General features: G+C 39.4%; 1 protein-coding gene across 16 annotated transcripts in view; it reads left to right on the top strand.

Annotated features, from left to right (window-relative positions):
• SYTL2 (synaptotagmin like 2) overlaps positions 1 to 14,959 on the top strand; it is a 125,025-nt gene that overhangs the window by 81,589 nt on the left and 28,477 nt on the right. For 7 of the 16 annotated variants that reach the window (XM_038005391.2, XM_073020057.1, XM_008020415.3 and 4 more), the window contains exons 7-8: positions 173 to 976; positions 10,174 to 14,106. In XM_038005391.2, the coding sequence (XP_037861319.2) occupies positions 173 to 976; positions 10,174 to 14,106 (4,737 nt within the window). Of the gene's footprint in view, positions 1 to 172; positions 977 to 10,173; positions 14,107 to 14,959 lie in introns of those variants that run through there. The other 9 variants (XM_008020401.3, XM_008020400.3, XM_008020405.3 and 6 more) reach the window with 3 other exon arrangements.

Here is a 14,959-nt window from a genome sequence, read left to right as displayed (position 1 = left end):
CAATACATGAATTTTTAAAGGCTTTTCACATTAGGCCTCTACTTATGCTACTTACTTTACTGTCTTTAATATTTTAATAGTTTTACTAAGTGTAGGTTAAGTTTATGACAAGTATTTTAAATTATGTATTACTCTCCATATGATATATCACTTACTGTGTTTTAATTTTCAGATGAATTGTCAGAGTCAAAAGAAAAGTCAACTGTCACAGATACTTCAGTCCAAAAGTTAGAGAAATCAAAGCAGACTGTGCCAGGCCTTTCAAATGGGTCCCAAATCAAGGCTCCAATCCCCAAAGCCAGGAAGATGATCTACAAATCAACTGATTTAAACAAAGATGATAACCAGTCTTTTCCTAGACAAAGGACAGACTCCCTGAAAGCGAGAGGGGCTCCGAGAGGAATCCTCAAGCGCAATTCCAGTTCCAGTAGCACAGACTCAGAAACCCTTCGTTATAATCACAGCTTTGAACCCAAAAGCAAAATTGTGTCACCTGGCCTAACCATCCATGAGAGAATTTCTGAGAAGGAGCATTCTTTAGAAGACAGCTCTTCCCCAAACTCCCTGGAGCCATTAAAGCATGTGAGATTCTCTGCAGTGAAGGATGAGCTTCCACAGAGTTCTGGGCTAATCCATGGCCGGGAAGTAGGAGAATTTAGTGTTTTAGAATCTGACAGGTTGAAAAATGGAACAGAAGATGCAGGGGACACAGAAGAGTTTCAGAGTGACCCTAAGCCTTCTCAATACGGAAGGTCTTTGCTTTTTCATCAGTCAGCCTCAAGCCCAAATGTATCAAAAAGTGAAACACATCAGCCAGTGACTTCTGGTTCTTTTCCAATTAATGGGCTCCATTCTCATTCAGAAGTTTTAGCTGCAAGACCACAGTCCATGGAGAATTCACCAACCATCAATGAACACAAAGATAAATCATCAGAATTAACAAGACTTGAATCTGTATTACCCAGAAGCCCTGCTGGTAAGAGAGTTGTCACTACTAGATTATAAAAACTCGGTGGGCTTGGAATGCCCAGGCCAGCTAGTCCTGTAGAAGCCCAATTTAACCTTCTAGGCATTCCATCTACAGTTCAGACAGATGCCACTGGAAATGTTTATGCCTCTTGTTTATTTCTCGATCACCAATAACTAAAAGTAACCAGGATAGCACAGTTTCTGGCCCATTATGCTTTACCCTAATATATATATAACCATATCAATTATTTAAACAAATGACAATGTTTTTAGTTAAATCAAGGTGGAATAGAGTAAGAAAGAATTACTGTCATTAGCTAGTACCTTGGTACAGGGTAAATATATTATTACTCACCTAATGCAAATTTAGTAATTACAATTTTAGCAAACTTTGGTTTCTTTTGTAATCTCAAGGGAACCTTCACTTTCTTAGTGTCAAAGGATGGGAAACTAGACTTTGAGGCCTTACTACGCAAAAGTGTCAGACTTTGGCCTGCTCAGGCCTCCAGCCATTTGTTCTTAGGCTTTAAAAGCTCTGAAGGCACTTTCTCTTTCAGCTGGTATGAGTTGAGAGGCAAAGAGGGTACTGCTTTTCCCTGCTAACTAGCCTTGTCTTGAAGGTCTTACCACTATCAGGGGATGACTCAAACTACTTTTACACCTATATGATCATGAAGTAATCATAATGTTTTATGATCATAATTTCTTATGTTTTTTTAGAAAAATCAGAAACAATAGAAAAAGCCATGCTGTGTACCCTCTGCCATCTTCAATAAGCCTGCATCCGACCCTATGATAGTTTCTTTATAGTCGGGATAATTCACAATAGCAACAATCAAATTTGTTTTTTTTAAATTTTTTTAAAAATATACTTTAAGTTCTGGGATACATGTGAAGAACGTGCAGGTTTGTTACAAGGTATGCACGTGCCATGGTGGTTTGCTGCACCCATCAACCCATCACCTACATTAGGTATTTCTCCTAATGCAGTCCCTCCCCTACCCCCCCACATCCCAACAGGCCCTGGTGTGTGATGTTTCCCTCCTTGTGTCCGTGTGTTCTCATTGTTGAACTCCCACTTATGAATGAGAACATGTGGTGGTTGGTTTTCTGATCTTGTGATAGTTTGCTGAGAATGATGGTTTCCAGCTTCATCCATGTCCCTGCAAAGGACATGAAATCATCCTTTTTTGTGGCGGCATAGTATTCCATGCTGTATATGTACCACATTTTCTTTTTCCAGTCTAACATTGATAGACATTTGGGTTGGTTCCAAGTCTCTACTATTGTGAACAGTGCTGCAGTAAACAAACATGTGCATGTGTCTTTATAGGTGAATGATTTATAAGACTTTAGGTATATACCTAGTAATGGGATTGCTTGGTCAAATGGTATTTCTGGTTCTAGATCCTTGAGGAATCACCACACTGTCTTCCACAATGGTTGAACTAATTTACACTCCCACCAACAATGTAAAAGCGTTCCTCTTTCTCCACATCCTCTCCAGCATCGGTTGTTTTCTGACTTTTTAATGATTGCCATTCTAACTGGCGTGAGATGGTATCTCATTGTAGTTTTGATTTGCATTTCTGTAATGATCAGTGATAATGAGCTTTTTATCATCTTTGTTGGCCACATAAATGTCTTCTTTTGAGAAGTGTCTGTTCATATCCTTTGCCTACTTTTCGATGGGGTTGTTTGTTTTTCTTGTAAATTTGTTTAAGTTCCTTGTGGATTCTGAATATTAGCCCTTTGTCAGATGGATAGATTGTAAAAATTTTCTCCCATTCTGTAGGTTGCCTGTTCACTCTGATGATAGTTTCTTTTGCTGTGCAGAAGTGCTTTAATTTAATTAGATCCTGTTTGTCAGTTTTGACTTTTGTTGCCATTGCTTTTGGTGTTTTAGTCATGAAGTCTTTGCCTATGCCTATATCCTAAGTGGTACTGCCTAGGTTTTCTTCTAGGGTTTTTATGGTTTTAGGCCTTATGTTTAAGTCTTTAATCCATCTTGAGTTAATTTTTGTATAAGGTGTAAGGAAGGGATCCAGTTTCAGTTTTCTGCATATGGCTAGCCAGTTTTCCCAACACCATTTATTAAATAGGGAATCCTTTGCCCCATTGCTTGTTTTTGTCAGGTTTGTCAAAGGTCAGATGGTTGCAGATGTGTGGCATTATTTCTGAGACCTCTTTTCTGTCCCATTGGTCTATATCTCTGTTTTGGTACCAGTACCATGCTGTTTTGGTTACAGTAGCCTTGTAGTATAGTTTGAAGTCAGGTAGCATGATGCCTCCAGCTTTGTTCTTTTTGCTTAGGAATGTGTTGGCTATGCAACCTCTTTTTTGGTTCCATATGAAATTTAAAGTTTTTCCTAATTCTGTGATGAAAGTCAGTGGTAGCTTGATGGGGATAGCATTGAATCTATAAATTACTTTGGGCAGTATGGCCATTTTCATGATATTGATTCTTCCTATCCATGGGCATGGAATGTTTTTCCATTTGTTTGTGTCCTCTCTTAATAACTTGAGCAGTGGTTTGTAGTTCTCCTTGAAGAGCTCCTTCACATCCCTTGTAAATTGTATTCTTAAGTATTTTATTCTCTTTGTAGCAATTGTGAATGGGAGTTCACTCACGATTTGGCTCTCTATTATTGGTATATAGGAATGCTTGTGTTTTGTGCACATTGATTTGGTATCCTGAGACTTTGCTGAAGTTGCTTATCAGCTTAAGGAGATTTTGGGCTGAAACGATGAGGTTTTCTAAATATACAATCATGTCATCTGCAAAAAGAGACAATTTGACATTCTCTCTTCCTCTTTGAATACCGTTTATTTCTTTCTCTTGCCTGACTGTCCTGGCCAGAACAGAAATGTTGAATAGGAGTGGTGAGATAGGATATCCTTGTCTTGTGCTGGCTTTCAAAGAGAATGCTTCCAGCTTTTGCCCAGTGTGATATTGGCTATGGGTTTGTCATAAATAGCTTTTATTATTTTGAGATACATTCCACTGATACCTAGTTTATTGGGAGTTTTTAGCAAGAAGCGCTGTTGAATTTTTTCGAAGGCCTTTTCTGCATCTACTGAGATAATCATGTGGTTTTTGTCTTTGGTTCTGTTTATATGCTGGATTACATTTTTTTTTCTTTTTTTTTTAATCTGTTTTTTTTTATTATTATACTTTAAGTTCTAGGGTACATGTGCATAGCGTGCAGGTTTGTTACATATGTATACTTGTGCCATGTTGCTGTGCTGCACCCATCAACTCGTCGGCACCCATCAACTCGTCATTTACATCAGGTATAACTCCCAATGCCATCCCTCCCCCCTCCCCCCTCCCCATGATAGGCCCTGGTGTGTGATGTTCCCCTTCCCAAGTCCAAGTGATCTCATTGTTCAGTTCCCACCTATGAGTGAGAACATGTGGTGTTTGGTTTTCTGTTCTTGTGATAGTTTGCTAAGAATGATGGTTTCCAGCTGCATCCATGTCCCTACAAAGGACACAAACTCATCCTTTTTTATGGCTGCATAGTATTCCATGGTGTATATGTGCCACATTTTCTTAATCCAGTCTGTCACTGATGGACATTTGGGTTGATTCCAAGTCTTTGCTATTGTGAATAGTGCCGCAATAAACATACGTGTGCATGTGTCTTTATAGCAGCATGATTTATAATCCTTTGGGTATATACCCAGTAATGGGATGGCTGGGTCATATGGTACATCTAGTTCTAGATCCTTGAGGAATCGCCATACTCTTTTCCATAATGGTTGAACTAGTTTACAATCCCACCAACAGTGTAAAAGTGTTCCTCTTTCTCCACATCCTCTCCAGCACCTGTTGTTTCCTGACTTTTTAATGATCGCCATTCTTACTGGTGTGAGATGGTATCTCATTGTGGTTTTGATTTGCATTTCTCTGATGGCCAGTGATGATGAGCATTTTTTCATGTGTCTGTTGGCTGTATGAATGTCTTCTTTTGAGAAATGTCTGTTCATATCCTTTGCCCACTTTTTGATGGGGTTGTTTGTTTTTTTCTCATAAATTTGTTTGGGTTCTTTGTAGGTTCTGGATATTAGCCCTTTGTCAGATGAGTAGATTGCAAAAATTTTCTCCCATTCTGTAGGTTGCCTGTTCACTCTGATGGTAGTTTCTTTTGCTGTGCAGAAGCTCTTTAGTTTAATGAGATCCCATTTGTCAATTTTGGCTTTTGCTGCCGTTGCTTTTAGTGTTTTAGACATGAAATCTTTGCCCATGCCTATGTCCTGAATGGTACTACCTAGGTTTTCCTCTAGGGTTTTTATGGTATTAGGTCTAACATTTAAGTCTCTAATCCATCTTGAATTAATTTTCATATAAGGAGTAAGGAAAGGATCCAGTTTCAGCTTTCTACTTATGGCTAGCCAATTTTCCCAGCACCATTTATTAAATAGGGAATCCATTCCCCATTTCTTGTTTTTCTCAGGTTTATCAAAGATCAGATGGCTGTAGATGTGTGGTATTATTTCTGAGGACTCTGTTCTGTTCCATTGGTCTAGATCTCTGTTTTGGTACCAGTACCATGCTGTTTTGGTTACTGTAGCCTTGTAGTATAGTTTGAAGTCAGGTAGCGTGATGCCTCCAGCTTTGTTCTTTTGACTTAGGATTGTCTTGGAGATGCGGGCTCTTTTTTGGTTCCATATGAACTTTAAAGCAGTTTTTTCCAATTCTGTGAAGAAACCCATTGGTAGCTTGATGGGGATGGCATCGAATCTATAAATAACCTTGGGCAGTATGGCCATTTTCACGATATTGATTCTTCCTATCCATGAGCATGGTATGTTCTTCCATTTGTTTGTGTCCTCTTTGATTTCACTGAGCAGTGGTTTGTAGTTCTCCTTGAAGAGGTCCTTTATATCTGTTGTAAGTTGGATTCCTAGGTATTTTATTCTCTTTGAAGCAATTGTGAATGGAAGTTCATTCATGATTTGGCTCTCTGTTTGTCTGTTACTGGTGTATAAGAATGCTTGTGATTTTTGCACATTAATTTTGTATCCTGAGACTTTGCTGAAGTTGCTTATCAGCTTAAGGAGATTTTGGGCTGAGACAATGTGGTTTTCTAAATATACAATCATGTCATCTGCAAAGAGGGACAATTTGACTTCTTCTTTTCCTAACTGAATCCCCTTGATTTCTTCCTCTTGCCTGATTGCCCTAGCCAGAACTTCCAACACTATGTTGAATAGGAGTGGTGAGAGAGGGCATCCCTGTCTTGTGCCAGTTTTCAAAGGGAATTTTTCCAGTTTTTGCCCATTCAGTATGATATTGGCTGTGAGTTTGTCATAAATAGCTCTTATGATTTTGAGGTACGTTCCATCGATACCGAATTTATTGAGCGTTTTTAGCATGAAGGGCTGTTGAATTTTGTCAAAAGCCTTTTCTGCATCTATTGAGATAATCATGTGGTTTTTGTCTTTGGTTCTGTTTATATGCTGGATTATGTTTATTGATTTGCGAATGTTGAACCAGCCTTGCATCCCAGGGATGAAGCCCACTTGATCATGGTGGATAAGCTTTCTGATGTGCTGCTGAATCCAGTTTGCCAGTATTTTATTGAGGATTTTAGCATCGATGTTCATCAGGGATATTGGTGTAAAATTCTCTTTTTTTGTTGTGTCTCTGCCAGGCTTTGGTATCAGGATGATGTTGGCCTCATAAAATGAGTTAGGGAGGATTCCCTCTTTTTCTATTGATTGGAATAGTTTCAGAAGGAATGGTACCAGCTCCTCCTTGTACCTCTGGTAGAATTCAGCTGTGAATCCATCTGGTCCTGGACTTTTTATCGTTGGTAGGCTATTAATTATTGCCTCAATTTCAGAACCTGCTATTGGTCTATTCAGGGATTCAACTTCTTCCTGGTTTAGTCTTGGAAGAGTGTAAGTGTCCAGGAAATTATCCATTTCTTCTAGATTTTCTAGTTTATTTGCGTAGAGGTGTTTATAGTATTCTCTGATGGTAGTTTGTATTTCTGTGGGGTCCGTGGTGATATCCCCTTTATCATTTTTTATTGCGTCGATTTGATTCTTCTCTCTTTTCTTCTTTATTAGTCTTGCTAGCGGTCTGTCAATTTTGTTGATCTTTTCAAAAAACCAACTCCTGGATTCATTGATTTTTTGGAGGGTTTTTTGTGTCTCTATCTCCTTCAGTTCTGCTCTGATCTTAGTTATTTCTTGCCTTCTGCTAGCTTTTGAATGCGTTTGCTCTTGCTTCTCTAGTTCTTTTAATTGTGATGTTAGAGTGTCAATTTTAGATCTTTCCTGCTTTCTCTTGTGGACATTTAGTGCTATAAATTTCCCTCCACACACTGCTTTAAATGTGTCCCAGAGATTCTGGTATGTTGTATCTTTGTTCTCATTGGTTTCAAAGAACATCTTTATTTCTGCCTTCATTTCGTTATGTACCCAGTAGTCATTCAGGAGCAGGTTGTTCAGTTTCCATGTAGTTGAGCGGTTTTGATTGAGTTTCTTAGTCGGGAGTTCTAGTTTGATTGCACTGTGGTCTGAGAGACAGTTTGTTATAATTTCTGTTCTTGTACATTTGCTGAGGAGTGCTTTACTTCCAATTATGTGGTCAATTTTGGAGGAAGTGTGATGTGGTGCTAAGAAGAATGTACATTCTGTTGATTTGGGGTGGAGAGTTCTATAGATGTCTATTGGGTCTGCTTGCTGCAGAGATGAGTTCAGTTCCGGATTACGTTTATTGATGTGTGTATGTTGAACCAGCCTTGCATCCCAGAGATGAAGCCCACTTGATCATGGTGGATAAGCTTTTTGATGTGCTGCTGGATTCAGTTTTCCAGTATTTTATTGAGAAATTTTGCATCGATATTCGTCAGGGATATTGGTCTGAAATTTTCTTTTTTTGTGTTGTCTCTACTAGGTTTTGGTATCAGGTTGATGTTGGCGTCACAAAATGAATTAAGGAGGAGTCCCTCTTTTTCTATTTTTTGGGATAGTTTCGGAAGGAATGGTACCAGTTTCTCTTTATACCTCTGGTAGAATTCAGCTGTGAATCCATCTGGTCCTGGGCTTTTGTTGGTTGGTAGGCTGTTAATTGCTGCCTCCATTTCTGAACTTGTTATTGGTCTATTCAGGGATTCAATGTCTTCCTGGTTTAGTCTTGGGAGTGTGTGCGTGCCCAGGAATTTATCCATTTCTTCTAGATTTTCTAGTTTATTTGCATAGAGGTGTTTATAGTATTCTCTGATGGTGGTTTGTATTTCTGTGGGACCAGTGGTGATATCTCCTTTATCATTTTTTATTGTATCTATTTGATTCTTCTCTCTTTTCTTATTAGTCTGGCTAATGGTTTATCTATTTTGTCGATCTTTTCAAAAAACCTGAACCTGCTCCTGGATTCACTGATTTTTTGAAGGGTTTTTCTTGTTTCTGGCTCCTTCAGTTCTGTTCTGATTTTAGTTATTTCTTGTCTTCTGCTAGCTTTTGAATTTGTTTGCTCTTGCTTTTCCAGTTATTCTAATTGTGATGTTAGGGTGTCGATTTTAGATCTTTCCCGCTCTCTCCTGTGGGCATTTAGTGCTATAAATTTCCCTCTAAACACTGCGTTAGCTGTGTCCCAGAGATTCAGGAATGCTGTGTCTTTATTCTCATTGGTTTCAAAGAACTTATTTATTTCTGCCTTCTTTTCGTTGTTTGCCCATTAGTCATTCAGGAGCAAGTTGTTCAGTCTCCATTTAGTTGGGCAGTTTAGAGTGAGTTTCTTAATCCTGAGTTCTAATTTGATTGCACTGTGGCCTGAGAGACTATTTGTTATGATTTCCATTCTTTTGCATTTGCTGAGGACTGTTTTACTTCCAATTATGTGGTCAATTTTAGAATAAGTGTGATGTGGTGCTGAGAAGAATGTGTATTCTGTTGATTTGGGGTGGAGAGTTCTGTAGATGTCTATTAGGTCCACTTGGTCCAGAGCTTAGTTCAAATCCTGAATATCCTTGTTAATTTTCTGTATCACAGTGGGGTGTTAAAAGTCTCCCACTATTATTGTGTGGGAGTCTAAGTCTCTTTGTAGGTCTCTAAGAACTTGCTTTATGAATCTGGGTGCTCCTGTATCGGATGCATATATATTTAGGATAGTTAGCACTCCTTGTTGCGTTGATTCCTTTACCATTATGTAATGCCGTTCTTTGTTGAAATGCCGTTTTTGATCTTTGTTGGTTTGAAAACACAGTTCTTAAACTCCAGTATGCAAAACAGTCACTAGAATAGCTGTTAGTAAAGATTACTGTGCCCAGTCTCCAGAAATTCTTCTCATTCAATACATCAGGAATAAGGCCCAGGAATGGAAATATCCTCATTGTCCCATTTAAATATTGTGGATAAAATTCCTTGTTTAGTCTTATTTAAAAGTTCTTTTTCTAACTCCTGAAATCACTTAAGTCTGTGCTTCTCAAACCTGAATTTAGGCCTCCTCCAGGGTTTATGATATGTGCCAGGGGATGGGTGAAGTCATAAAATCGGCATGGCGTATCTTCCTGGAGTGTTAGTTTTATACAAAGATTTAAGAGTAAGAGAAAATTAACATTTAAAATGTAACATGGAGCTGGGTGTGGTGGCTCACGACTGTAATCCCAGCCCTTTGGGAGGCTGAGGTGGGTGGATCACGAGGTCAGGAGTTCGAGACCAACCTGGCCAATATGGTGAAACCCTGTCTCTACTAAAAATACAAAATTAGCTGGGACTGGTGGTGCGTGTCGGTAATCCCAGTTATTTGGGAAGCTGAGGCAGAAGAATTGCTTGAACCTGGGAGGAGGAGGTTGCAGTGAGCCGAGATCCTGCCACTGCACTCTGGCCTAGGCAGCAGAGTAAGACTCCATCTCAAAAAATAATAATAAAATAAAATGTAACATGAAACAGAATGCAAAATTAACATGTATTTTTAAAATAAACCAGGAACTTCAAAGAAATTTTTCAGTTAGGTCTGTACCCTGTACTTCCTGGTTTCTACAATTCCTTTCCTTTACTATCATAGGGCACCTTTGGTAGAATACCTTAATTAGGACAACTTACATTTTAACCCCTGAAAAATGCTGTTATAAACAGCTAGTGGTATAGAAAGTGCAAATACAAAGTGCTTTTATAAAGATGATGTGAATGATTAACAGTTCTTTAAGCATACTCTTTTCTTATTTAGAAAGTATTTCTATGTTGCAGATGAACTGTCTCGTTGTGTTGAGCCTGAGCCGTCTCAGGTGCCAGGTGGCAGTTCTAGAGACCATCAGCAAGGTAAGCCCCCTCCTGTCCCGGCTCTAAAAGCTAAGACATCTTCACGTTCTAGTCCATATGCCACTGAGATACAGAAGTCAACTGATGATTCCATATTTAAAGTTCTAGACTGGTTTAACCGAAGTTCTTATTCAGATGACAATAAGTCATTCCTCCAACATCCCCGAGGAATAGAGTCCAAAGAAAAAACAGACTCAAAATCACAGGTTGCTATTGACTTGGTGACAGATGACACTACTTTAAAAGAAAATGGCTCGAAGAACCTATCATCCAGCAAAATTGAATCGAAGCCTGTGAGATCTGATTCAACATTCCAAGTAGAGGGAGATATGCTGGTTTCTGAAAGTTGCCAAGATGCTAATGTGAACATCAAATCCAAATTCATGAATTTTTCCCAACAAGGCGCCCCAAAGGAAGGCCCATGTATATTGCCATTTGAAAGCTATGGCACCCCAAGTCAAAGGAGCAAAAAAATGGACTATAGCCAAGATTCAAAAAGCATAGGAAAAGGGAACGGGGTATCTCCTCCAAAAAGGAACTATTCCTACAATATTCTCAAGGAATCTGATGCAGAAAACCAAGTTCCATGCAACACTAATAATATTGGCAACTTGGGTGAAGAAGAACCCAAGTTTCATGCTCATGAAGAAAATGGAGGACACTCAGAAGTGAATTTTGACTCTTCAACAATTGTCAAAGAACCAGGTTTGAAAGATAACATGAAAGCAGAGAGAAAGAGCAAAGGAGGAAATACCTATATCCTGAAAGCTTCCTTAGAGCCAGAGAATATTAAGTCAACACCTGGGGTTGCCAACAACGGCTCTCCTTGGAAGAAGTCTGAGGTCCATTTCCAGCAAGAAGCTGATGAGGTTCCCAAGAACCAAGTGCAGAGAGAGAAATACAAAAGAGTGAGTGACAGAATATCCTTTTGGGAAGGAGAAAAAGCTGCTGCTAAGATAACTCATAAAGAACCCACATCTTCATGTAGCCAGGAACAACCTTCTGCTAAAGCATATCAGCCTGTGCAGAAGTCACAGGGTGTATCATCTATGGACAGTTTATCTACAGACCAGAGTGAATATAATCAGGTCATTCCCAAACGAGTGGTCCTAGATGAGGATGATCAAGCATCCCAGCTCTCCAATTCTTATTCCTCAAATAAATCTAAAGAGACCAAGCCACAAATATCAGATCCATCCAGAAACTGTCTTTCAGCTGAGGAATCAGATAAAGTGTCTCTGTTTCAGAATAAGAAAAATGAACCTATAAAAAGATCACCAATGGCAGACAGTTTGCCTTCTAGAAGAAACCTTACTTTACCAGCACTGCAACGTCCCTCAAATGTTGGGAGTGAACGACATGTTCCTTTGGAGAAAGACAGACCTCTAGTTCGTGAATCAAATGCCAACTTTAAAGTTATGTCCCTAAAAGAAAGAATGGATGAACCCAATGTGGAACAGGTCTATAATCCCTCTCAGTTTGAGAATTTGAGAAAGTTTTGGGACTTAGAAGCTAATTTAAACAGTAAGAATAATGACAAGGATATTACCACAGCAAGCCAAAAAAATTCTGCACCTTTTAATAGGCAGAAACACAAGGAATTAAGTGACATTAAATTATCAGGTAAAAATACTCATGAAGCAGAGGTGCTTCTAAGCCCAAAAAAAGTTATGGCAAGAGAGGAAATGGAGAAATCAGATTCAAAGGGCATACTCCAGGTGCTACCAGATGAAACCACATTTCCTTTGAGTCCACTTAGAAAGTATACTCATCAGTTGCGAGGAAATGAGTCATCAAAGGAAAACATGGAAAAGAATATGGAAGGGATTGTTACTCCAGTGTTTAAGGAAGAAAAGGATTACTCAGACCAAGAGATTCAAGAATCCATAGTAAAAACCAATGTTTTGTCTAAAGTCTACAAAGACACTTTTAATGACAGCTTGCAGAAACTGCTTTCAGAAGCCTCAACACCAGCAATTCAACCCTCTGGTGGAAAAGTTCATGGAAAACAAGTGCTTGAGCCAAGTGTTTCTGAAAATAGGACATGGCGTCAAAAAACAGATTTTGCTGATATCGAGGAAGAAGTCAAAGGACCTGAGAAGATCATTAATGAGCATGTTGACAAAACAGTAGTTCCTCCAAAGGTTAAACGGAACTCTTTGACTGCTAGTCTAGACAAACTCCTGAAGGAAGCAACTGGAACTTCACCCTCTCCCTTGCAAACCAAGTTGGCGCCCGTTATCACTGGAACCAACTCTAAGCCGGAAGAGGGAAGATTTTTTGGAAAAGGGATAGAACAGAGTCACAATACTTCAGCTGATAAGAGAGAAATACTAGCTCCTTTTCCAGCGAGAGATGAAACTTTTGGAAATACAGCTGTCCCCAAGAAAGCTGAAAGTGGTGAGTGCCAGCTAAACACAGAGAATTTGATTCAGATGGCTGCAGAAGATTCTTATCCATTGGATCCACCTTCCCAGCTTTCCAGAAAGGGTTCTTTTGGGGATGTGGCCAACCCTCCCCACGATATGCTTTTTCCCCAAGATGCTCATCTTGTTCCCCAGGCTAGGGCACACCCTTCTCAAACGGAAATTTCAGAGACTGTAGAGAAAGTCATTCTTCCACCCAGACCTGTATTGAATGATGTAAATGCTGCATTACAGAAGCTGCATAGAGAAGTATGGTTAAGTTATCCAGCTAGAAGGGAAGTACGTCCTGGAGAAGTGAACCCAGAATTTCCTGAAGCAGTACAGGCATTAGGTAGCCCCCTAAATCCGCCAGGAGTGATATCACCATGGGCTATGATGGACACCATAGTTCCAGACAGGAAGGATTTTTATTCCTCCAATGTAGTTCCTGATAAAACTCATGAACTTGGATCTTATTTAGCTGCCCAAATGTTTCTATCAGACCAGACACTTAGCTCATTTGGTTCCACTGTTGCTCAATATGGCAAAGGCCTACCTCAGGAAGTGGAAGAAATTATGAGGGAAACAATTATTCAACCCAAATCAGAGTTCCTCGAATTCAGGGCTGGCTTAGAAAAACTACTGAAGGAAGCAACTGAAACCTTCCCCTTAAAATATGAAAGCGATACAGGGAATCTTTCTGCATCAAAGTTAATAGGTAGTACAAAGGAGCCCAGGCAAGCCACTTCTGAATTCCATCCTGAGGAATTAAAAGAAACAGTAGAAAAGGCTGAGGCTCCATTAATAACTGAGAGTGCTTTTGATGCCGGTTTTGAGAAACTTCTTAAAGAAATAACTGAAGCTCCTCCTTATCAGCCCCAGGTGTCAGTGAGAGAAGAAATGCACAAGAAGGAGTCCTCACAGTCAGAGCAGACCAGGTTCTTAGGGGCAGTGCCCCATTTTTACGGGGCAGCCTCACAGACCTCTGAAATGAAGGCTAAAAGTAGTGGTTTGGAATCTCAAGTCAACCAATGTAATAAAAAGTTGGGAGGAGATGTACATATGACTGATTTATTGGTAGATTTTTGTGGTTCCAAAAGTGGAGTTGAGATCCCTAGAACCCCACAACTTTATGTGGCTCATGAAATAGGGACCATTAAAACTGTAAACCCCCCGGTGGACAGGGACAGTGAAAGTGGGGTTGCAGGGCGACAAGGGACTTTTCAGGAACCTGGCTTTGGAGGGGCTTCTGAAGCAATTAGTGTGTCCAGAAATAGGCAACCCATTCCTCTCCTGATGAACAAAGAAGACTCTACAAAAACAAGTAAAGTTGAATTGATTCTAGCGTCGCCATATAAGAAACAAGAGAAAGAGGAAGAAAAAGAAGGTTTCTCTGAGTCCGAGTTTTCAGATGGAAACACCAGTTCTAATGCAGAGAGCTGGAGAAATCCTTCCAGTGAGCATTTAAAAATTTTTAACTCACAATGAGTCTGCTTTATGGAATGCTGATGTAAAGGGTGATATTTTTTAAATTGGGATTAATTTGATATTCTTAAATGGTGTTAAATTCTTCTTACCACTTCTGTGTTCCTGAGCCTTTTTTAATTAAAAAAATTATTTATATTTTTTAATCAAAAGCATTACATAAAACAGCTTTCCTATAAGGCTGTTTCAGAGTCTGAGTTGACTTGTCATTAATCTACCTATAGAATTTTTAGGTTTCAAAAAATACTTTTTAAATAACTTTTTGGGTTTAGAAAGTATCTTTACTACATTTAAGCTAGTTTTCCTCCTGGAAATATTTAGAATTTCTTCCTTAATTGGCAATCTTTATAGAAGTCTAGTAAGATTTGTGGCAAGAAAGTGCCACAGATGGACACAAATTTCCCATTTAGGAGCAATATCTTACCACAGTGGTGGCTAAATACCAGGGACAAAATACAAGGCTGGAACTTTCCTTCCCTCAGATACCTTGTGCTGTGGTGTTTTTGTTGCCACTTTCTCCCTCTCATTTTCAATTATCTGTACAATCTTCCCTTTCTAGAGTATGACTTTGGCCAGATGGCTCACCTGATGCCACCTAAGGGCATTGCCTGGCCAGGTACATTTCTTTCGCTCCAGCCTTGGCTAAGTTGATGATCTGAATCGATCTCCACATTCATCTACATGGATGTGGGGGCACTGGTTTTGGTGGCCAGGCTGTAAAACATAGGGCTTATCTCAGTTTCCTATTTAATCAACATGTGGACATTTTAGCAGAGAAACCCCAGAGTAAATAGGAATGAGAAGCTACCTGATTAAAATGATGA

This window comes from Chlorocebus sabaeus, chromosome 1 (assembly GCF_047675955.1).
Source record: "Chlorocebus sabaeus isolate Y175 chromosome 1, mChlSab1.0.hap1, whole genome shotgun sequence".
In the NCBI taxonomy this organism is placed as follows: domain Eukaryota; kingdom Metazoa; phylum Chordata; class Mammalia; order Primates; family Cercopithecidae; genus Chlorocebus; species Chlorocebus sabaeus.
This window is presented reverse-complemented; position numbering and strand designations above follow the sequence as displayed.